The sequence below is a fragment of the Falco peregrinus genome, chromosome 5 (assembly GCF_023634155.1).
Source record: "Falco peregrinus isolate bFalPer1 chromosome 5, bFalPer1.pri, whole genome shotgun sequence".
Classification (NCBI taxonomy): Eukaryota; Metazoa; Chordata; class Aves; order Falconiformes; family Falconidae; genus Falco; species Falco peregrinus.
The window spans coordinates 80,751,587-80,775,122 of record NC_073725.1 but is presented as its reverse complement, the minus strand read 5'-3'; the positions used below and the strand labels follow the sequence as shown (position 1 = coordinate 80,775,122).

Genomic DNA, 23,536 nt, shown 5'->3' with positions numbered 1-23,536 from the left:
CTTGCTAGACAGAACCGAGGTTTTTCATATAAATACTTTTTGTTTTTAGTTCCCCTACTGCTTTGCAGAACAAGCAAGCATGCAGATACATAAAGAGGAGGTGGCTGAATGCTGCTGCCTTTGACCACAGCTCCAATATTTGTAAATGCAGGAGCAAACTTCTTGATGAGTTTGATTTGTTTATGACTTTGGCAGTTATTGCCAGGCAGGGTATATTTGCTGCATAAAGGGTGTTTTTCAGGTTTTGATTGTCTTCATTCTAGGCTGTAAATGGATTAGTAGGGTGGCAAGGGTGAAAAGCATTTTAAGAAAAATCTCCATGCTTTCTGGAAAATGACCATCATTAAGTCTGTTTTGGTGGTAGTTTTTATTTGTTTTTTTTAATGCTAGCTGTTAAGATGAACTTCAACCTAAAACACAACTATGTTTTTGTGGAATAGGTTATGCTTAGTTTGCAGCAAAGAGCACAGAAGCGGGCTAGTTACCTTTTACGACTTGAAGAAATCAGTCCTTGGTTGGCTGCCATGATGAACACTGAAATAGCACTTCCTGGAGAAGTATCTACCAGAGACACAGTCACAATTCACAGCGTGGGCAGCACCATCACAATCCTGCCTACGAAAACCAAACCTAAAAAGCTGCTTTTCTTGGGTTCAGATGGAAAGAACTATCCCTACCTGTTCAAAGGTAAGAAATTGACATTTTCTCATACAAGTTAATGTCTCTTTATAAATTAGACTATATTGAAGTTGGAAAGATGCATGGTTGTGATTTTTATCTGCCTGCATGACATGGAGAAAGAGTTGCTTAGAGCATCTGCTCCCTTTCATCCCCACCTCCCACTTCACCATACATTTTCAAGGAATTTGGCCTTGTGAAGCTAAGTCGGGGTGTTTCGGACCCCTTCTTTATAAGAATTGCTTTAGGAACAGTTTTCTGCTTGCATACTGTTAGGATTAGCTGGATGCATTTTTTCCAGAAGGTTAAGGTAGCACCTAGAAGCAAACTTTAGAGACTTCATGCCTTCCCGGCAAGGCCTATTCGTTATGCTGTGTGTACTGCTTACACCAAGAGCTGTCATAAACTGGTGATTCTAGTAGGTAAGTGCTATGTAAACATTTAGGTTTAGGCTGAACAACTCATCCTAATCTGCATAATTTATTAAACTATTAATGGTCTGAAATTAAGTAGGATTTCAAAAAATTACATGTTTTGTGCTGCAAGAGAAGAATTTTTTTTATCTAGAAACTGAATTTTAAACAAAATAAATTGATTCCAGGTTTGGAAGACTTGCATCTTGATGAAAGAATCATGCAATTCTTATCAATTGTGAACACAATGTTTGCTACTATTAACCGTCAAGAGACACCAAGGTTCCACGCGAGGCACTACTCTGTGACACCTCTAGGAACAAGATCAGGCTTGATCCAGTGGGTGGATGGAGCTACACCTTTGTTTGGTCTCTACAAGCGGTGGCAACAACGAGAAGCTGCTTTACAAGCACAAAAGGTAACATATGTTTGATGCCAGCTAGAACAAATCAGAAGGGAAACACTTATTCAGATTTGCTTTGCAATTCTAAATAATGTAGTCTTAAAAGGATTGTGTTTTGTTTGTAATAATGCAAAATGGTTCTGTTTCATATCTCTTGGGATTTTACCAGATGGTGATGAAACCATGTAAGTATTTGTGTGTGTGTGTGTGTGTGTATATATATATATCAGTATGTAACATAAATATACTGTTCTGGCACAAGAATTCAAGGAGAACTGCTTTTGAACAAATAGTTAACCTCAATTAAAATTATTTTAGTTCTAAATCTCATTCTCTCATTCTCATTTAAATATAGTTTTCACTTATATTTTTGAAATTACCTTGATAAGAGTAGAGTTAGGCCAAAACAATGTGTTTTCAGTTTATTCAGACTTTTTTGAACTACCAAATTTTGAAAGACTTCTCTACTGAGGATGACTTTCACAGCTCAGAGGAGTTGATTTCGTATTTCATTCTCACCAAAACTGAATTTGGGACACTTTTCTGTGGTAATGAGTTGCGATATGTAAACTGCCATTTTTACCTTTCCTAGGCTCAGGACTCGTACCAGACTCCTCAGAATCCTGGAATAGTGCCTAGACCCAGTGAACTTTACTACAGTAAAATTGGACCTGCTTTAAAGGCAGTTGGGCTTAGTCTTGATGTGTCACGTCGTGACTGGCCCTTGAATGTCATGAGGGCTGTTCTAGAAGAACTGATGGAAGCAACTCCCCCAAATCTCCTAGCTAAGGAGCTCTGGTCATCATGTACTACACCGGATGAATGGTGGAGAGTTACGCAGGTGAGTTACAACAAATATATTTTCCCTTTGAAACTCTTGTGTTTTTAATGGGACGAGGGGCAACAAATGCCTGGGATGTGTTCAAGCAATGATACTTGTGAGTTAGGTGAGGTAGCACTGCTGAAGTTTCATATAATGGGAAAGGTTGGCAATTGTACCATCTGGAATGAAAAATGGGTGTACACCTGATAGTTCTACATTATTATACTAGAATTATCAGCCTAAGACATGAAAACTCTTGTAAAATATAATCAGACAACAAATAGAAGACAGCTTGGAATAAGTTGGTTTTGATTTGTCTTACACTTAAAATGTTTTAAGATGGTAGTCAGTCCAATGTGTTGGCAGAGGATTCCCACAAATAATTTTTTCCTGAAACTCTCTTTAAAGTCGTATGCAAGATCCACTGCAGTTATGTCCATGGTTGGCTACATCATTGGTCTTGGAGACAGACATCTGGATAATGTTCTTATAGATATGACTACAGGAGAAGTTGTCCACATAGATTATAATGTTTGCTTTGAAAAAGGTAATTTAAAAAATGCTATATGTTATTCAAATGAAAGGTTTCCCTTCTTGGTGATTAAAAGAAACAAATTTTTATCTTGAAGGAAAAAGCCTTAGGGTACCAGAGAAGGTTCCGTTCCGGATGACGCACAATATTGAGACAGCACTTGGAGTGACAGGAGTGGAAGGGGTTTTCAGGCTTTCTTGTGAACAGGTAAGTTGGGAAACTTGCAGAAAACTGAGGGCTATCACTTGCCAAATGCTGTCTTAGAACTTTTTTTATTAAACGTTCTGCTGTTGATTTATAAAGTCTTTTCTGCTGTGGTTTTAATTGGACGGACTTTAGATACTTCCTATAGTGGTATTTAAGAAATCAGAGAATGTCAAATAAATACATATGCAAGTAATGGTACAATTACAGTTCGGGGGGGGGGGGGGAAGGGGGACTTGTAGTGCTAGATGTAAAATGTTAAGTTTTTCCTGCAGCTTTCTTTGTAAAGTTTTACTTGCCCTCTTTCTTCAGGACTTGTCCTTTATAAACATGACAGATAAGTTTTAAAAAGAAAAATGCTTTGAACAAAAGGGAGTTTTCTTCTCCAAGTGTCTGTTGCTAGAGTATGGAGGTTTTGTGGAAGGCTAGAATGCATTCTTTAGTTTTAGTGATGTTACTACAGTTTTGTCGCATTTGTATACATTGTGGTGGTGTTCTGTAGTTGTAGTGGCTTGGGATAGGTTGTGGACTTCTGTACCTACTCAAGTACATTTTGCACTTAAAATTCCACTGCTATAGAAGGATAATGCAAGAATCAGAATGCATTGTGATGCAGGTCCTTCATATTATGCGGCGTGGGAGAGAGACTTTGCTTACATTGCTTGAAGCTTTTGTTTATGATCCTCTGGTGGACTGGACAGCAGGAGGTGAAGCAGGATTTGCTGGAGCTGTCTATGGTGGTGGTGGCCAGCAGGCTGAAAACAAACAAAGCAAAAGAGAAATGGAAAGAGATATTACACGTAGTCTGTTTTCTTCAAGAGTGGCCGAGATAAAGGTGAGTTTTCTACAAAAATTTCTATTTTATAACCAAATGAGGCCCTATGCTTTCACTTAATACATGTGTGTTTTGGCAGTGGTGGAAGAGGTGGTCATTTATTAGAAGTAGTTCACAAATTCTATTGAGCTAAAATGAGTTTGTATTGAGGAAATACAATATGCTTGTATGGAACTTGCAAGTATTTAGTTTTCATTTTCTGTGTGTGTAATTCTAAAACATGTTTTAGTGTTTTGCCTAAATCTGGGCTAGAGGAATAAAAATAGAGGTTTAGTGAGCAATCTAAATGAAGAATGTCTGTTAAGCTTTAGTACTTGTAGCACTGGATGTAGTCCTAGATGAACAACATCGCTGAAGGGTTAAATGCTGCTGTATATTACTTTCTCTTATCTGTTTGAACTAAGTCCAGTTCTAGAACATCTGTGTCTTGGTTATAGGTTAACTGGTTTAAGAACAGAGATGAAATGCTTGCTGTGCTGCCAAAATTGGACAGTAGTTTAGAAGAGTATCTGAACCTGCAAGAGCAGTTGACAGATGTAGAAAAGTTGCAAGGAAAACTACTGGAGGAGATAGAATTTCTGGAAGGCGCGGAAGGAGTGGATCATCCCTCCCACACACTTCAGCACAGGTACAGAGGAGCCAGAAATCCTGTCAGGAATCTCACAGTTCAATACCATTTGCGATTTGGTAATGCACTTACAAGTTAAATGTTAGAAATGTATATATGAGAGAGATAAATAGCTGGGTGAAAGCTCTTCTTAAAGTCAGCACGTCACTGCTTGTACAGAAGAACTACTGAAACTGTTTTCCTACTGAATAATCTTATCCATGTCCTACGCCTCGTACTCTATCGATATAACCTGTGCTAGTCAGTGTTCCACACCTGACTGTCAAGGCAAGAGACAATGTGCTGAATGTGGTGTCCCGTCACATTAATCCACATAATACAGCTATTGATAAATAGCAGAAAAATCTTTTCATACAAGTTTCTAATTCTTTAGCTTTCAAGTTTATTTGAAATTGATCAAGGATTTCAGAATTGCATGAATATGCATATGCATTCATTATTTTGTAGGTAAACAGAATTATTAATACTGTTAAAGTTTTACATAATTGGTGAGAATGTGTTCATTTTCTGGTCGACAAGGTAGTTGTATTTTTCTGTAGGGTTTTGTATTCGATATAGTTAAGTATTCTTTTTCTTGTAATACTTAACTTGATTCTGTGGCTTCAATAATTCAGGTATTCTGAGCACACACAGTTGCAGTCTCAACAAAGAGCTGTCCAGGAAGCAATCCAGGTGAAGCTGAATGAATTTGAGCAGTGGATAACACATTACCAAACTGCATTCACTAATTTGGAGGCAACACAACTTGCAAGTCTTCTTCAAGAAATAAGCACACAAATGGACCTAGGTATAAAATAGTATTTGTGTGGATTTTTAATGGTTTGCAAATAACTAGACTTTAATATGAGGAGATATTATGAGTATCCTCTGACTTAAAGGCAAGGACCTGTGTATAATAAATGGAAAGAAAGGGGGCTCTTCAAAGGGTGATTTAGAGCACTCAAGGTTTCTGTGCCAAGCTGTATAAAGGAACTTGTCTGTTTTACCCCAGCTGGGCACAAGATTATTCTCTTTCTTTGTGCTCAAAATTCTCAGTATGACTTCTCCATGCCTCCTTTATCATAGAAAAAAAAATTTTTGAAAAGATGTTAATGCTCAGTATTTGTATGCTGTAAAATATATGCGCTTCAGAGATGCATCATAACTTTTAACCATCTTTCTTATAAGGTCCTCCAAGTTATGTACCAGCAACAGCGTTTCTGCAAAATGCAGGCCAGGCACATCTAATCAGTCAGTGTGAACAACTGGAAGGGGAAGTTGGGGCTCTTCTCCAGCAGAGAAGATCAGTCTTACGTGGTTGTCTTGAACAATTGCACAACTATGCAACAGTAGCTCTTCAGTATCCAAAAGCTGTGTTCCAGAAGCACCGAATAGAGCAGTGGAAAACCTGGATGGAAGAACTCATCTGTAACATGACAATAGAGCGTTGTCAGGATATCTTTAGGAAGTAAGTTGACAGAATAATGGATTGTTTGAAGAACTTAATTTTCAAGCTACCTTAGGGGTTTAGTTTTCTAATTAAGATTAATACTTTTGCAAGGACCGATTTAATTATAAAGCAAGACAAGATTAAGTTGTAATTCTAGAAATCTGTAGAAAAAGATGAAAAACTGTTTTAAAAATACAGTTCAAGTTTAATCTGGGTACTGCAAAAAGAAAACCAAGTAATGTTGCCATGCAATGAATAAATGAAGAACCATGTTTGTGGCCTTAGGGTAGTGATATTTAGTGGGTTCAGAAACTTCTAGTATTTAAAAATCACTTAGGTCAGCTAAAGATTCTCTTTATTAAAGCAAGATTTTTCAGGCAGGCTTTTTTTGTTGTTGTTGTTGTTCTGAAGTCAGGCCATTTCAGCATTATTACCGCTTGGTTTACAAGATCTAGATTATATCAAGCATTTACAGTGAAACCTATTTTCTTCCTGTTTCTTATTTTCTAATCGTTCTTTGCCTCAAGGGCTACTAATTGTTTTCTGTCCTTGCAAATAGGTATGAAATATGGTGCATTCTAGGATTTTACAAAAGTGTCATTAGGGTAGCCATCGACTGCTGTGGTATTTAGAGCTGATATGGTGTAGGTGGTGTGGGAACTGTTCAAATGCAGTGTGTTTTTCCTCCCACAGAGCAAAATGCAATTTGCTGGTGCTTGAGAAGGGAGAATTTTGTCATTGTACTTCTACTTTACAGGTATGAAATGCAGTATGCTCCTCAGCCACCTCCAAGTATGTGTCAGTTCATAACTGCTACAGAAATGACTCTACAGCGCTATGCAGCAGATATAAATAACAAACTTATCAGGCAGGTGGAGCGTTTGAAACAGGAGGCAGTTACTGTACCTGTTTGTGAAGAGCAGCTGAAAGAAATCGAACGTTGCATAAAAGTGTTCCTTCATGAGAATGGAGAGGAGGGCTCACTGAGCTTAGCAAGTGTTATCATCTCTGCTCTTTGCACGCTGACGAGGTGAGATGCCTCTTGTGAAATTTTTTTGTACGCATTCATGTTTGAGACCACCTAAAAGGAATATTCAAGTAACATGTGGAGAATGCAATGGCAAGCAGGTTGTCTTAAGTAAGTGTCATAATTCATCTAGGCGAAATCTGATGATGGAAGGTGCAGCATCTAGTGCTGGAGAGCAGCTGGTTGATTTGACTTCAAGAGATGGAGCCTGGTTCTTGGAGGAGCTTTGCAGCATGAGTGGGAACGTTACGTGCCTTGTACAGTTGCTGAAGCAGTGTCATCTTGTACCCCAGGACTTAGATATTCCTAACCCAATTGAAGCATCAGAAGCTGTTCACTTAGCGAATGGAGTATATATCTCGCTTCAGGTGATACTTACTTTTGTTACTATACTTTCCTCAACCCCAACTTTCTAAGGTTTTAGCTAAGCCATTCTTAAAAGCTTCTTCCTCAAACAGCTAAATGGTTCTTTATGGTGCTGCTGAGTTTTGTTGTTGGGTTTGGACCTTAGTTTTGATCGCTGTATTTGGCTGAGCTGAACAGGCATTCACTACTACCGTTTACATTTCACTGGTTGAAAGAAAACATTTTGATCTGTACATGACAAATTGTAAAAACTGCTGTCAAGTAAGTAACTGTGAGAAAGTTAGCATGAGATTTATAGACACACCAGCATCATGTGTTGCTTTCATTCTTCTGTTGCTGGCAGTCCAGAACAACTTCCTAACTGTTTAATCTGTGTTCTTTTCTGTTGTCTGCTCCTGCTAAGCCTTAGTTATTTTCACCTGAAAACAAGTAGTTTGAGACAAATTCTGAAAACATGTTTTACAGGCCCCTATCTCCAAGATTGCAAAAGGAGAAAAATGCATTTATAATTTTGTGGTTTAGAAATGTTTCTACTTCAAACCACAAAACATTAGCGGAAGCTTGAGTGAAATATGTGCCGAAGGTTTGGGGGGTTTATAAACTGTGGCTGGTGTAAATAGCTTTTTGAGGCTTTTGGTTCTTCAGTATTGTATTTGAAAAATATTTTCCTACCAACCTGTGTAAGTGCATGGAGATTTTAATCACTTAGTTTTGTCGCTCTTCAAAATATTGGTGCTTCAGAAATTTTGCAGAAACGTACATGCAATTTCATTGCATTGCAGCTGACATCTTTCACTTACACATTGTAGTCCTCGCTGTGTGAGCTCTTAAGTAAGATGTGTAACTCACTGGGCAGTTAAGGTTACGAATCTTTTTGGCGTGTCTTGTCTCATTTTGGAGACAGAGCATGTTGGTTGGTTCTTTCTGTAGCTGCCTTTAGGCCTCTGTTGTATTCTGCTTGGAGAAAATTGCTTTGTGCCACTTAAGGTGTTGTGTTTCTTACCTGTATTGATTTCTGTGTCGTGAGTAGGACTGTAGCAAAATAATCATTACCTGGCAAGTTTTAGATTAGTTTCCCTTACCTAGTCTAATCAGTCTAGGAAATCATAAATTCAGTATATAATTTAACTCATTGATAGTTACATAATGGAAAAGAAAAGCTACCAATTTTGATGAAATTGGCTTGTGAAGTGTGATCTCTGTACCACCAATCCTCTGCTGAGGATTGCTGTAAGGTGTTGCTGCTGATGCTGTTGAAGTAGTTGTTGCTACATTGTGCAGATGTCAAACCTTTGGGTTTGTCCAGGATTTAATGTATTCCTGATTTCTTTAATTTTAAAAAAGTAAGATTTGGACCCTTGACTGACCACCGTTATCTTTTAACTGATGTCTACTGCAGGGCAGACTAATACTAAAATGAGAAAAGTTGCACATGATATTTTTTCAGAGGGGAAAATTTCTTACGTTTTCATGATTCCCAACAGGAATTGAACTCAAATTTCCGACAGATCATTTTTCCTGAAGCGCTCAGGTGCTTGATGAAAGGAGAGTATACTTTAGAAAGTATGCTCCATGAATTAGATAATCTTATTGAACAAACAACTGATGGAGTCCCCTTGCAAACACTGGTGGAATCTCTTCAAGCCTACTTACGAAACGCTGCTATGGGACTAGAGGAAGAAATGCATACTCATTACATCGATGTTGCAAGGTAAATCACTTTTTTAAAAAAAAAAAAAATCAGGTATGAGAAAATGAAGACTGAAGAGCACTAGTTTGTCTGAATTTTATTACTTGTTTGACACCCAGGCTTTTCCTCCTGAGAATACCCTGAAGCAGAGTGCAGTGTCTAAACTGCACGTGTTTCCTCTCTGTGCGTTTGTCCGCATGCGTACACAGAAATACAGAGCTACAGCAATTTACACTTATATCTGCTTAAAGCTGACTTTTGGTAGTCAACTTTTTCCAAAACGTGTAGATATGATTTTATGTTTGAAGTTCAGAGATGCTAAAAATAGGAACTGGTCCATTGAGTGTGGGAGGAACCTGTGAAAGGGAGAGCTTGTAACCATGGCATTCCTCTCGTCAGGAGGTTTGATGAGCAGCTTTTGCGTGATGAATCGGTGACTTGATTGAAAAAACAACACCCAAACCAAGGACAGACCTGTGCGTCTTGGAATGTGGGAAACTACCTTTCTGGGGAAGTGCTTGGTAGACAGCTGAGCCAATTCAAAAGCTTCCTGCTGACTAGAAGTGATCTCACTGCTTCCCTTGAGCCACTTGTGGTGGCTTCATCAGTGGTACAAGGAAGGCTGCTATACCAGTTAATTTACCTTTTTTTCCCCTTTAGGTTAATTTTCTTCCTAGTTTACCCCTTGGCAAGCCTGCTCAGCCTGTTAGTTGGGCATCAATAGTGATATAAGGGAGGGCGAGGATAAGACCACCCTTTCAGGAGCAGCAAGCTGTTAAACCATCTCAGCCTGAGACCTCATCCTTTGTTTTACCCCATACTCCAGTCAGTCAGTTTCATACGTGTATGTTATAAAACTAGTACTTGGCTTTCAAGGAAGGAAAGGTGATACTGACATCAGTTTTTGTAACTTTCTTACCATGCTCATAGGAAGTACGATTTGTATCCTCTACCTGTACTATAAGTTAGCCTTGTAGTTGGTCCTTGAATACAATCCTGTCTTTTATGGTATCCTTAGTCGTTCCTACAACACCAGCCTTAGGATTATTGTGGTGAGCAGGGTGTTAGGAAAAGCCTGCAAAAATTTTGTCTTGTTTGGCTACAACTTAATTCCAATCTGCTCTAGCTGGGGGATCAATCGGTTTAAGAAAATCCTATTTATTTCTTGTAGACTAAGCAAAAACATGTAACACTTTATTTTTTTTTTTTTTTTAAAGAGTACTTCATGCTCAGTATGGTGAACTGATTCAGCCAAGAAATGGTTCAGTTGATGAAACTCCCAAAATGTCAGCTGGTCAGATGCTTTTGGTAGCCTTTGATGGAATGTTTGCTCAAGTGGAAACTGCATTTGGTTTGTTGATTGAAAAGGTATGGATCTGTTCTTTTCAGAGGACTTCTTGAGTCAGAAATATGAAAGTTTTATAAAAACTGATCTGTTTCCTTTACGTTGCTCAGCTAAACAAGATGGAAATACCTGTTGCTTGGCGTAAGATTGACATAATTAGGGAAGCCCGCAGCACCCAAGTTAACTTCTTTGATGACGACAATAATCGGCAAGTTCTAGAGGAAATCTTCTTTCTGAAGAGACTGCAAACAATTAAAGAATTCTTCAGGCTCTGTGGTACCTTTTCTAAAACATTGTCAGGTAAATAAATGTTACTGAATATTCAGTATTGCTTTGTCCACTTCTCATCCCGTGTCCTTTTTAGAAGGATATAAAATGGTCACTTCTACTGTAACTTACCTTTCATATGTGGCAAGTGTGCAGAAACTAAAAATTGCTTCCTGTAATCTTGTTGCATTTATAAGTCAGATAATATTTTTCTAGATGCATCAAATATTTTGTTTATAACAGAAAACTATTTCTTTCCTTTAAAAGGAATCAGTTCCCTTGAAGACCAGAACGCAGTAAATGGACCTGTTCAAATTGTCAACGTGAAAGCTCTTTACAGAAACTCTTGTTTTAGTGAAGACCAAATGGCCAAACCAATCAAGGCTTTTACAGCTGACTTTGTGAGGCAGCTCTTAATTGGCCTTCCAAATCAAGCTTTGGGACTAACTTTATGCAGTTTCATCAGTGCTTTGGGTGTTGATATAATTGCTCAGGTAGAGGCTAAAGACTTTGGGGCAGAAAGCAAAGTTTCTGTGGATGACCTGTGCAAGAAGGCTGTAGAGCACAACATCCAAATTGGCAAGTTCTCACAGTTGGTCATGAACAGGGCAACAGTATTAGCTAGTTCGTATGATACAGCGTGGAAGAAGCATGATCTAGTGCGCAGGCTTGAAACCAGTATTTCGTCTTGCAAGACCAGCCTTCAGAGAGTGCAGCTGCATATTGCCATGTTCCAGGTGAGACCACAACGTGCGTTATTTCTGCCTGCGTTGTCTGTTGGAAGTGAACTTTAGTTACTGTGTCTGAGCAACATGCTGTTGAATGAGCTCTAGAGTATTGTAACAGACTTGATAAAGTGTGTTGCTTTTAAATTATCCTGTAAACGTATAAGGAAAAAAATGTTACAGCTAGCTTCTTTTGAAGACTAGCTGCTTTATGAGATGCCAGTGTGGCAATGTGTAAATTATTTTTCAAGTCAGTACATGTATTTTTTTTCAATCTCCACATAGTCATTTATTAGAAAAATAAATCGTTCACTGGCTCTCTTACTGGCAATGTTGTCCTATTCTCCCCCTTTTTTCAAACAGACTATGACTTTAAGGGAGGAGATTGCTTAAAAGAGAGGGTACGCATTGCTGAGTGTCATCTTGTACCTTCCTTCAAAGTTTTAAGCCATTAACTGTATCCTTGCTCCACTGTTTGCCTTACGGAAAAAATAGAAATTGCGGCAGTATCAATCCTGAAAATGTCCTTCTGAGGCTTTAGATAAATGACATTGTGTCCCTTGAAGTGTGTGCTGGTATCCAGGTGTGTTGTAGTATCATTGATGTTCATTGTGTAGCAATTTGTAGGTGAAGGGTAAAAGCTTTCTCCATGCCAGGTAATAAACTATTTCATAGACTGGTAAGCAAAACCGTCTTGGTTTTAATGCGTCACAAGTGAATTGTTTCTGAATATTGATGGGTTTTCCTTTAGATCAAAGAAATGTGTATAAATCACTTATAGTAAGTTAGTGACTGATTAATGGTATAAATATCCAAGCCAGCAAAACATAGTTTACAACTACTTACATAATTTAACACTCTCTAATGATTTAGAACTTTCAAGTGTGCCAGTATCATCTGGCACCTAGCCCTTTTAAAACACCCTTTCTTGTAAACTGTTACGGACCACTGGAATTGCTGTTTGTGGGCCAAAGTGCTTCGTGCTGAGCAATGCTGAAAATTGTTCCCCTTATTTTCTTAAAGTGGCAGCACGAAGATCTCCTTATCAGTCGCCCACAAGCTATTTCTGTTACTCCTCCGCCTCGTTCTGCAATTTTAGCCAGCATGAAAAAGAAACTTCACACGCTCAGTCAGATTGAAGCTTCAATTGCAACAGTCCAGGTACTGCTGGTTTCGGGAGGTTTGTTCAGCAGCGTATCGGAATGTGATTAGCACAAACTGCAAAATTGTCTGCCACCCCCAGATTGTTCTCTCTCCTGCTACTGAAGTACAAACTTAGTGGTATTTTCATTAATCTCTTTCAGTCTGTCTGATGTGTACTGTTACACTTTTTTAATTTGCTACCTCATACAAAATACTCTCTCAGGAATATCAGTAAATCTGTTTCATGAGTGAAAGTTTGAATATGTGAAAGTACCTTTCCTTCTGAAGGCTGGTCAAGCTCCTGTTCTTTAAGCTTGTCTGACTTAGGTCATCCTTACTGTCATTTCAACAGCTAAGTGTCAGAAGCTTCCATTGTAGAGCTGAGCAAATCAGCTATTCTGTGTGCTGTGGCTTGGCTTTTTAGGCTTTTGGGTGTCTGTAATATAGAATGTTTAATTGTTTAAAACAAATACTGCTTAGCTTCCTGAGTTTTAATTTCCTTTTAGTTGTGAAGGTACTGTTTGTAATTTTTTGAAGATTATTTGTAAAATAATTTGGTATTCCTATGATTTTACATAATTTTTAGCCTAGAAATGTGATTATTTTTGTGTTTCTTTTTCTGGTAGGTTAAAATCTAGACAGATGGCTTTATTTCCATAACAATCAAATCCAGTTGTGATGTGTGCTGAAAATAAACCTTTAAAACCAGCATAAGCTAACATTTGTCAGTCATGAATACCACATTCTTTTACATATATGGGTATAAGAATGTCTGCCTGTGTTATATATGTGCACTTTTTTTATGTTAGGCAGTTGGGCTTGAGATTATGTATATCAATAGGTTATTTATATCTGTTTGGGTTTTTTTCTTCCCCAATACAGGAAAAACTAGCAGCACTTGAAGCAAGTATTGAGCAGCGTTTAAAATGGGCAGGAGGCGCTAATCCTGCACTGGCACCCGTCTTGCAAGATTTTGATGCCACTATTGCTGAAAGGAGAAACCTTGTACTGAAAGAAAGTCAGAGAGCGAGTCAGGTACTCTACATAAGTGCAGTATTACTGACTTGATAAGTGTGTTCACTTTTTATTTCCTGCTTGAGATTTATGTAGAAAACTTTTTTCCTCTTCAGCATCTAAAGAGCAAACAGAAATAACCAAATACTTCTGGGAATTTCACTTCAAAAGCCATATGAATAATCTCTGGGAGAATTGCTGCAGGGGTGGATGGCCCTGAAATGATACCGCTACTTAACAGAGCGGCTTTACTGCTATATTTAAAACTCTGTCTTCCAAGGACATGGAAGAAATGCAATTTGTATAATAGGCAGTTTAATTGGAATAATTTTTCTCACTTTGCTTCGATTTTTCAGGTCACTTTCCTCTGCAGTAATATCATTCATTTTGAAAGTTTACGCACTAGAACAGCAGAAGCCTTAAATCTTGATGCTGCATTATTTGAACTTCTCAAACGCTGTCAACAAATGTGCTCATTTGCGTCACAGTTCAACAGTTCAGTCTCTGAACTGGAGCTTCGCCTGCTTCAGAGAGTGGTAAGTAAAGGTCAAAGCAAAGTATGTAATGTTAGAATCACTGTAATCACGAGCTCTGAATTTTGTCTTTCATTCTGAATTAATGTTATGTATACCTTTGGATGGGTTGTGGATTACGGTGTATTCCATCAGCTGCTAAACAATTGGCAGTAGCACCTACACAGTAACTGAGTTTTATGTCTGGATACAGATACAAAAATGTTTCTGTTATTTTTAGGGCACTGGTCTTGAACATCCTATTGGCAGCTCTGAATGGCTTCACTCAGCTCACAAGCAGTTGACCCAGGAAATATCTACACAGAGAACTGTACAAACAGAAAGAGAACAGCAAATAGAAACAGTTTGTGAAACAATTCAGAATCTGGTGGATAGTATTAAAACTGTGCTCACGGGTCATAACAGACAACTTGGAGATGTCAAACATCTACTGAAAGCTATGGCGAAGGTATGCCTAAAACTTCATTAAACTTATTATTCTAACCCATGTAAGTATGGTTTTAAGAAAATTAACACCTGTAAATATGTGCTTAGTAAAGTACCTATGAACAGTGAAATGTGTTTGTGCATATGGAGTTTGAGATACAAAATTAATTTCATCTCTAACAGTTCATAAAGCTTTATTTCTAAAGTTAGGCTCATCAGGCTTTGGTTTTATTAAACCTTTGCTCTCAATTGGCAGTTGAAACATTTTCTTTGTGTTTACAAATTCTCTTGGGTTTTAATTAAAAAATGTTTTAAAACATTTGGTCTTTCTCAAATTGATTTTCTTGAAATGTAACTCCTGAAAATTAATGGTTATTTGTAGTCAAATAACAAACAGAGGGGCTGAAAAGGCTAAGAAATGCTCAACTTCATTCTCTTAGGCAAAATACAGCAAGTAGTTAACCTTTTTGCACATCTTTGTTACAGGATGAAGAAGCGGCTTTGGCAGATGGTGAAGATGTTCCCTATGAGAATAGTGTTAGGCAGTTCTTGGGCGAATATAAATCGTGGCAAGATAATATTCAGACAGTTTTGTTTACATTAGTTCAGGTTATGGGTCAAGCCCGCAGTCAGGAACATGTTGAAATGCTGCAGGAAATAACTCCCACCTTGAAAGAACTAAAAACACAGAGCCAAAGGTAAGAAAGTCACTTGCCTTCAGGTGAAGGCACTTTGCTTATCTGCTTGTATGGAGCAGTGACACAGTACAGGGCACCTGCTTGGTGATAGTCATAGAATGCAGAAATTCTTCTGCAAAATTTCACTTGACTTTCTGTTTTAGTTTTTAATACGTAGAGTAGTTGCATGAATATTTATCAAGTCTATTATGTTTCCTAGTGTCTACAATAATCTGGTGGGTTTTGCATCACCCTTAGTCACGGATACATCAAATGAATGCTCAAGCCCAACGTCAGCTGCTATGTATCAGCCAACCTTTGCTGCAGGTAATGCTTGAAAAAGTACAAACCAAAACATCAGGAATTGATGTTAGAGTGGGGATCATCACTTTTATTAAACTTTGATATACAGACAATCTCTGCAAGATCATAAAAGCCCATAAAATTCAAGTCATTCAGCATACAGTGCTGAATGGCTGCTTGGTCGTAGCCTTTGAACAGACTTAAAGATCTGGATTCACTCCAGGAAGCCCAGAATACATGGAATGCATTGTCACATATATCAACTGAACTGTAATTTCTGTTGAAATTACTACTAAAATTTATAGTGACCTTGAAATTAATCCTGAAACCCTACAAGGGCATTCACATTTGTAAAACTTTCATTACATTACAGTTAAAACCTCAAGGTTTCTTATGAGCATGGATTTCTATTTCAAGGATTATTCTATTGTTAATGTTTGGACTAAGTACAGGTTCCTGATTGCATTTTATAACTACCATACAAAATGATAGAATTAGAGCTTAAGAGAGCCCATAAAAATTTGCCCATAAAAATAAATGTTTTGCAGTGGAACAAAACCTGTTTACAAAGTGAAAGAACTTTAGAAAACTGAAAGATTGAGGAGGGAACAACTGCTGCAGACTTTAAAATAGAAGTTTAAAATGCATTTGTACTGATAACTGCATTTGATATATGTTTAATGGTGTTTTTTCTTATATCTATGATACATTCTTTGGAGTACTTTTAAGTGCTTTTAAACTTCCTTTACAGCTGTACGTAGCAATACCGGGCAGAAAACTCAGCCAGAGGTGATGTCACAGAATGCAAGAAAGCTAATTCAGAAAAATCTTGCCACGTCAGCAGATACTCCTCCAAGCACAGTCCCAGGAGCTGGCAAAAGTGTTGCCTGTAGTCCCAAAAAGACAGCCAGGGACCCTAAAACAGGAAAAGGTAAATACAGGGCTTTAAAAAAAAACAAAAAAACCAAACAAACTGCAAGAAGAAAACCACCCAAAAAACCCAATAAAGAATGACCACTGACAACAACAAAAAACCCTGAAACATATCAGTGGCCTTCTGTGTGGGAATGTAAAATTGAATTAACTTTATTTTGTACCTTTAGCGGTGCAGGAAAGGAACTCGTATGCAGTTAGCGTGTGGAAGCGGGTCAAAGCCAAGTTAGAGGGCCGAGATGTGGATCCCAACAGGAGAATGTCTGTTGCTGAACAGGTGAGTTGAAAATAATGAAGTTCCAGTACTGGTCCTCGCTTTAAATATTCGGTGGCAAGCACATGTGTATGTCTGCTGGAGTATGCCTTAAAAGACTGAAATCCTGTTGTGAATGGGGGGTCCCTTTTGAGATGTGTGACTTATTCCAATGCAAATCAAGGTACGCTGCTGCCTTATATTGCTGCATTGATTTTTTTTTTTTTTTAATCAATTGCTTTTGTTTTCCATATCATAGATCTATCTAAATTCACGAATTGGATAAAATTGATTTTTGTATGTCAGTAAGCTAACATTTGTTACACAGCTGTTGATACCCAGGGAGAACATGAGATCTGTACAGCTGTCTAAAGGACAGAACTTGTCTGTGTTTAGTAGCATAACACAGCCATGCTCCTGTCTCTGGGAAACTGCATCAGGGGACCCAGATGTCCACATAAATCTGAGAACATTGTGACTCTTTTCGAGATGAGGGCGATGAATGAGATGGTGCGATCTTTTTTTGCCCCTGCAGTACCAATTGCTATTTCTTAGGTGGACTACATAAAGTTTTGCAAGATGAAGTTTACAGTTACTATAGATTTTTTTTCACTCAAGCTTTGTATTTGCAGGTGACATTCAACAGTAAATTTTAAGATCACTTAAATGCTTTTAAAAATCTAGCTTATTTTTAATTGCTTGTTTGACCTTTTTAATAGGTTGACTTTGTGATTAAGGAAGCAACTAATCTAGATAACTTGGCTCAGCTGTATGAAGGTTGGACTGCCTGGGTATGAGTAGGGAGAAAGCAGATCAGTCTGGTTCAGCGAGGTCAGACATCCACCAGAATCAACTCGGCCTCAGGCATCCATAGCCGCACCACAGTCGGTGGTGATGCATACTGGGGCTTAATCTGAGGAAACCTAGGAAATCTCGGTGCACTGGGAAGTGAAATCCTGCAGGATAGCTGCACTCAGGGATACGCTAAACACAATGGTCTGCAACCCCCACGGTCAAGGGTGAAAGCTCACTGCTTGAACAACACGGTTTGTCTTTCTGCTACGGAAGAACTGCAAACGTGTCTGGGGGTTAGCTGCAGAAAGAAATCGGGATGCTACAAACCGCAGAGTGATTTGGAACTCAATTCCACCTGACCCTGTGAACAATTCAGGAAACACCGAACCCTGTTCAAAGAAAAACAGAAAAAATGGGGCCATGAAGAAATCACAGCAAGGGAAGATTTGATGCATTCAGATTCTTGTTACTCTTGTTGCGTGGCAACAGTGCTGGTTGAGTCAACCAGTTAGTATGGAAAAAGGCTACAAAATGTAAACTTCAGAAATGGACTGAAAGCCAAGAGCTGTACATCAGATACACGCTGCATTGGAAGAACTTCTGAGATAGAAGAAAAAGCCTTTGTTCTCTTCTCCCTTTCCTCTTTCCTTTCTCTCCTCCCTCCCAGCCTCTCCTTGCATACACCCCTCTCGGCTTATTCTTGTAGGTTAGGCGTACTTCCAATATACTTTTTATTTCAATGCTTCTACTTCACAGTTTAGTCAAATTAACAACTTAAATTTTGTTTGGTAAACAAATTTTCCAAAAGCACTGAAGATAGAGAACATCAACGGTTACTTATGAGTTGGTCAAATGCAAAATGTAGTTTTGGTTATTTTAAAGTCATTTCTGTGATTCTATTATGTACAGTTTCTCAAAATTGTCACTGTGCATTTAAAAGTAATGAATCTTACAGGCATTTGATTTAATGTGCACTTCCCTCTGCTTGCAGTGTACACTTTTTTGTAATTCAAATTGTCCCTCCAATCTCATTCTACTGTGATTGCTGTAGTTTCTTTTGTACAACGTAGCTAATCCAATGTAATCTTTACCTTTTTAAAAACCAGGATAGAGTATCTAGTAGAGTTTTACATTGTTGATGACAGATAAAACAATAAAGTGATGTTCTGGTGGAGGTAGAGTGATATGCTTTTTGCTTCACTTTCCTAATATTTTTAGTTTACACTTGTAAATTATAGTGCTTCAGTTCACAGGGGTATATGTATAATCCAAGAAATGAAGGACTCTCCAATTTTTGTTCAATTAGATCTGTAAAGATTTCTGCAAAGTAATTTTCCTTTGCCATATTACTTCTATAAATGGTTGTTCAATGATGCATCCACAGTGAAACTTCCACCAAGGTTTCTTGCTTTTTTTTAATCAATTCTGTACTCAAAGTGTGATTATGTTCAGAAAAGTCTCTCTAAAAATGGCATCTTCTTACTGAGATCAATGTCCTGCTTGTCTGCCAGTTGTCTAAAAGACTTCTTGCTTCCTTTTTGAAGTCGGACACCCTTAAGAAAAAGCAACTTCCTTTTCTTAGAGCAAATAAACCTTGTGCAATTCAGTTACAACTACACAATCTTACAGGTGCTGATAGCTAAAGCAGAAGCGCACACTGGTGTTCTCAACCCAGATAAATGTGCGCAGTTATGTATTAAAAGTTGCTCTTTTGTAAACTTGGTGAATTCTTTACGCACAGTTGTTGAAAAACAATAGACATGGGAAAATCCTTTTTGCCATTTTAGTTACTTTTCAAAGGAAAAACTTTAAATATAGCATTTTGTCAATCAAAATCTTAAGTATTAAAGGATTTGAGCCAAGCCCATTCCTGGCATAAAATTAATTTAATTGAATGAATTTGCAGCGGTTCATCTGACTAGAAAGCTTGGCTAGTAATTTTCAGGTAACATAAATTTAACACCAGGCGTAAGTAACAGACAAACTTGTGTTATTTTCAGTATTTGCACTATGCTAACTGCTCTGCCTCCTCGGTAGGTCTTAGAATTCACTTTCTCCTCTGCCAATTTTTCGTGGACATGCACTTGGAAGTGTGAGAGTTTTCAACAGCCACAGGGCCTTTTTTGCATTCTGATTGCCTGATTAACTCTAGGGAAGTCGCAGGCTTTATCTCTGACGATACCCATGCAGATGCATTCCACTGCCATTGCTTCCTGAACCCTCTGCCACGCCACGCGTTGAAAGAAGGAAGGCTCTGAATGTTGCAGTGAAGAACATTCATATGCAGAACGAGACACTTGGCACTGTTGGTCCTTTTTATTTTTTTCCAGTTAAAAATAACCTTATGAACAATCTGTTTGGAGTACCATAGTAACAAGAGTGTATTATACATGCTGTTTTATTTCTTGGAAGCTGGGGGGAAGGGAGGGGTAATGCACTCACCTGTAGCTCATGTATTATACCTCTGCTATCCAGAAATGAAACACTTGTGTGGAGATGGGTTCTTACTGCATAATTTAATAAAGTTTTAAAAAAAAAAATTGTATTCATAATTTCCTTGTATGCAAAACTACTTGTGATTGTGAAAATCAGGGGGGAGAATGAAGTGCCTAAATACAAATAACAAACCAAATCCCAAATTAGAGCAGGATTCTCCAGAGACTTAGATTTGGGTTACTAATGTTGAGGAGTCAGTTTACACACTTAGGAGTTAGTGGGAATTTCAGCTTTTGCTGGCATGTTTTTCTTGGTAAATATTGACAATATGGCAAATCGGTACAGTCTTGGTTAAAGCTAAAATGTAGGCTCTGTGTGTGCATCTTGCATATTAAATAAGACTTCTTGATTTCTTTAATTAAATAAGATTTCTTGAAGTCAAACTCAAAGTGTGCTCATCGGTGTTTAAGTTGTTACCCCCTCCCCATTATAGGCTAGTGGGTGACGTGCTGTTAACCCTTTGAAAATCCAGTTACTAGTTTGCTCTTCCCGCTCCCCTTCTGCAAAGCCAGGATGTGAGTGTGGATCTACCAAACGGGTTACTGGGATGTGTTAAACAATCAGGATTCGTTAGTGGTGTCTTAGATTATTTTGGTGGGATTGGGATAACAGCAGTGTCACGTTAATATAACTGAAATTGAAATGGTAACGTGTACAGTTAATAAATTGGTTTTACTTTGCAACAATTAGTTTTGCCCTCAGTGATTAGTCTATTTAAATAGTAATGGTTTGCCTAATTTTTCACCTCTCTGCAAAACTCAAGTGTCTAAGATGTAAATCAGAGGGAGGGAGCTAGTTTTCCAAGGAAAAATGAATGAGATGTCCATAAAAGCATTGCTGATAGTGCCGGTGCGAGGTTGTGTTGCAGGGTGAGGAGGGTGTGTGTCCCTGCACAAGCTCTGCCGTGGGAATTCACCTGAATTAAAAGCACCATATAAAAATATTCCTTCAGAAATACTGGGTAGGATTGGAGAGGTTAAAGCTCCATTTTTCTAAATGCTGTAGTCCTTAAGGTTAATTTGCTTCAATTATTCATTGATGTGTTCTGTGCCTAGTACATTTGGCAGTCCTGTTCTAGCTCACTCAAAGTATTTCAAAGATTTCTTTGGTTTTCTTCCCTTACTTTTTTTTGCAAGCTTTTCCTAAAATCATTACACATTGAAAAATTGGTCTAGGAAGAAAGTTAAAGATGACACCTGCCATCTTTTGCTTTCTTAACAAAGTACCCAATTATCACATGCATATATTATTTCTTTTTCAGTAGTGGAAAACAGTTACCCATGGGTATTCTTTAAATGTTTTAGTTAAAGAATTTAATTGAAAATACAGATACTACATAAAACTGTTGTATATACTTGAGTGCATAGCTGATTAGAGCAATTCTGTTATGCATCAGATTTATTAATAGCACAAGAAAAAAGTTTGAGATGCCTTTATTATATGAGGTATGAATGGGTGGAGGCTTAACATGTAAAACTTGTGTCTTGATGTCTAAGTGCACAGAGCAATAAACTGCTCCTTTTAAAGATGCTTTGAAGCTGGCTCGGGAATTTAATTTTCTGTGCATCTGCTAAGGGAAGCTCAGCGTAGGAAGAATGCATCGCATTGCAGCACGACCTGTGTCACGCACTGAAGCACACAGAAAACAGTTGCCTGTCTATAGTTCAGGTAGTGTACCGGAGGTGATGAATAGGGTTTTCCATGCTCTGAGCTATTACCTTTCTCTGCCTTCTACAGTAGGACTCTGATTTTAACAACTGCATTTATAAACATATACATGTATATGTATACACACACATCTTTTTTTCATTTGACGCGGTGCTTCGGAAGGCCTGGCTGCTCAGCGAGGAAGGTCCTGAGCAGTGTGGCAGGACCCCGTGCTGTCCTGGTCTCAGAGTGCGATGGCCCAGCCCTCGTATTTCTGAGTGCGAGGGCATCCCGCAGCACTTGCTGTTCCTTCTGCCCCTCTGCTACGGGGCAAGGCGTAACGTGAGGGAACTGCACCTCGGTGGCCCCTCTAGGATGGGAGAAATACTAACAGCGGACTCACCTGGGAGCTGGCATTTGCAAGACCAGCTTGAAGGTAGTGAATCCGGTAGGAGACGAAGATGATGGAAATACCCTCTGAGTTTTCACTGGTGAGTGCTTGTGGTTTTGGGGTGAGAATCATACACATGGATGAAACCGGGAGCTGGCTGATCGAGTAGCCAGAGAGGTGGCTTCTGCAGGACACTGCCCGTACTCCTAGGGACAGTGATGCGTCATGCGTCTATGTGTGTCTGTACTTCCTCAAAAGACTGATCAGAATTATTACTGGCATCACTTCCTAATGAAATTAGCTTTTGCTTGAGCTTTGTGGTAAAATTACAGATTTTGAGGGTGGACTCCGTTATTTTTAGGGGCAAAATAGGACACAAAAATACTCTTTACTCTTAGCTTTTAGCAACATGCAAATGAATTCAAAGGTGGTTCAGTAAAGTATCTATTTTTTACATACAATCTTGAGTGTGGAAAGCACTCTGTAAAAGACCCAACAATCCAGTACAGCCATATTCTTGCTTTTATAGTATTGTACTTAATCCTTTTTTTCCTTTCCACCAAGCTGGTGAGCTGCTTTGGAAAAGCATCACAGTTTTGGTGCCAGAAACCCTAAGAGGTTTTCTTTGCCCTCGTTTTGGAATTGCATTACATCCTAGCGATGGTGATTAAGCTCTGTAACACGTGCCTGAAACATTTAGACAGCTGAGCCAGAAAAAATATTTATATCCTAGTGCTTTTTCTCCTGTGTCTATTCCCATGAAATAAATGGGAAGAAATGCTATGTGACCAAAGACGGGGAAGCAAGCTGCGGGCCAGCTGGGAGAGCCTGCCGGTGGAGTCCAGGTGCTGCATCGGTCTCCCATGCGGTAATCCCGGCGCCTGGGAATCCCACCCGGGAATTCGGCTGCCCACAGCGGGCACGGCGGGCGCTGCTCCCGGGCCCCGTGCAGCAGCCACGCAGCCGCGCTGGGCACACGGCAGGGATGTGCAGCCACGGCCGGTTCGGGGCCGGGCCCCCCGCCCCGCGTTACTTCGGCAGCAACGGGCGCTTTACCCGCACCGAGCTGTTCCTGGCGGGAATGCGCCCCGCTCGCCGGGCACGGGTGTCTGCCAAGGGAAGGAACCGTTCCCCACGGCACACCACCCGCACCGCCCTGCCTCCCCAGGCGCGCCCGGGGCACACGGGTCGGGCGTTTTAGAGTGAACGCACCGTCCCTCAGGGCCTGCCGGGAGGTGGCACCGCCACCGCCCCCGTGCCCACGGCGGGCTGCGGGCCCGCCTCCCCCAGCCCAGGCGGGCTTCAGCGCCAGGCAGGCGGCCGCCACGGCTCGCCTCGGGCCTGCTCCGCCGCACTGCCCGCGGGTCCCGCGGCTGGGCCGGCCCTGCTGCGCTGCGCTGCCCCGCCCCGCTCCTGTCGCAGTCGCATTGCGACGGAGGGGGGTGGAATGGGGCGGAGGCCCCACGCTGATTGGGCAGCTCTCGGTGTTCAAATCCCACCAGCCAACCAGATGTCGATGAGGCCCGGCAGAAGCGCTAGGATTGGCCCGCGCTGAGTGAG

At 39.6% G+C, this 23,536-nt stretch overlaps 1 protein-coding gene across 2 annotated transcripts in view; it reads left to right on the top strand.

Annotated features, from left to right (window-relative positions):
• Positions 1-18,616, top strand: part of SMG1 (SMG1 nonsense mediated mRNA decay associated PI3K related kinase) — a 67,343-nt gene extending 48,727 nt beyond the window's left edge. For both annotated transcript variants that reach the window (XM_055804282.1, XM_055804281.1), the window contains 24 exons: positions 441-687; positions 1,280-1,509; positions 2,087-2,335; positions 2,726-2,864; positions 2,947-3,056; positions 3,670-3,888; positions 4,326-4,516; positions 5,131-5,303; positions 5,684-5,963; positions 6,703-6,975; positions 7,106-7,340; positions 8,823-9,049; positions 10,246-10,396; positions 10,484-10,673; positions 10,908-11,377; positions 12,389-12,526; positions 13,391-13,543; positions 13,879-14,058; positions 14,276-14,503; positions 14,968-15,179; positions 15,379-15,485; positions 16,213-16,392; positions 16,565-16,671; positions 17,367-18,616. In XM_055804282.1, the coding sequence (XP_055660257.1) occupies positions 441-687; positions 1,280-1,509; positions 2,087-2,335; positions 2,726-2,864; positions 2,947-3,056; positions 3,670-3,888; positions 4,326-4,516; positions 5,131-5,303; positions 5,684-5,963; positions 6,703-6,975; positions 7,106-7,340; positions 8,823-9,049; positions 10,246-10,396; positions 10,484-10,673; positions 10,908-11,377; positions 12,389-12,526; positions 13,391-13,543; positions 13,879-14,058; positions 14,276-14,503; positions 14,968-15,179; positions 15,379-15,485; positions 16,213-16,392; positions 16,565-16,671; positions 17,367-17,444 (4,767 nt within the window). In that variant the 3' untranslated portion in view covers positions 17,445-18,616. The remainder of the gene's footprint in view (positions 1-440; positions 688-1,279; positions 1,510-2,086; positions 2,336-2,725; positions 2,865-2,946; positions 3,057-3,669; positions 3,889-4,325; positions 4,517-5,130; positions 5,304-5,683; positions 5,964-6,702; positions 6,976-7,105; positions 7,341-8,822; positions 9,050-10,245; positions 10,397-10,483; positions 10,674-10,907; positions 11,378-12,388; positions 12,527-13,390; positions 13,544-13,878; positions 14,059-14,275; positions 14,504-14,967; positions 15,180-15,378; positions 15,486-16,212; positions 16,393-16,564; positions 16,672-17,366) is intronic.
• The last annotated feature ends 4,920 nt before the right edge of the window (positions 18,617-23,536 follow it).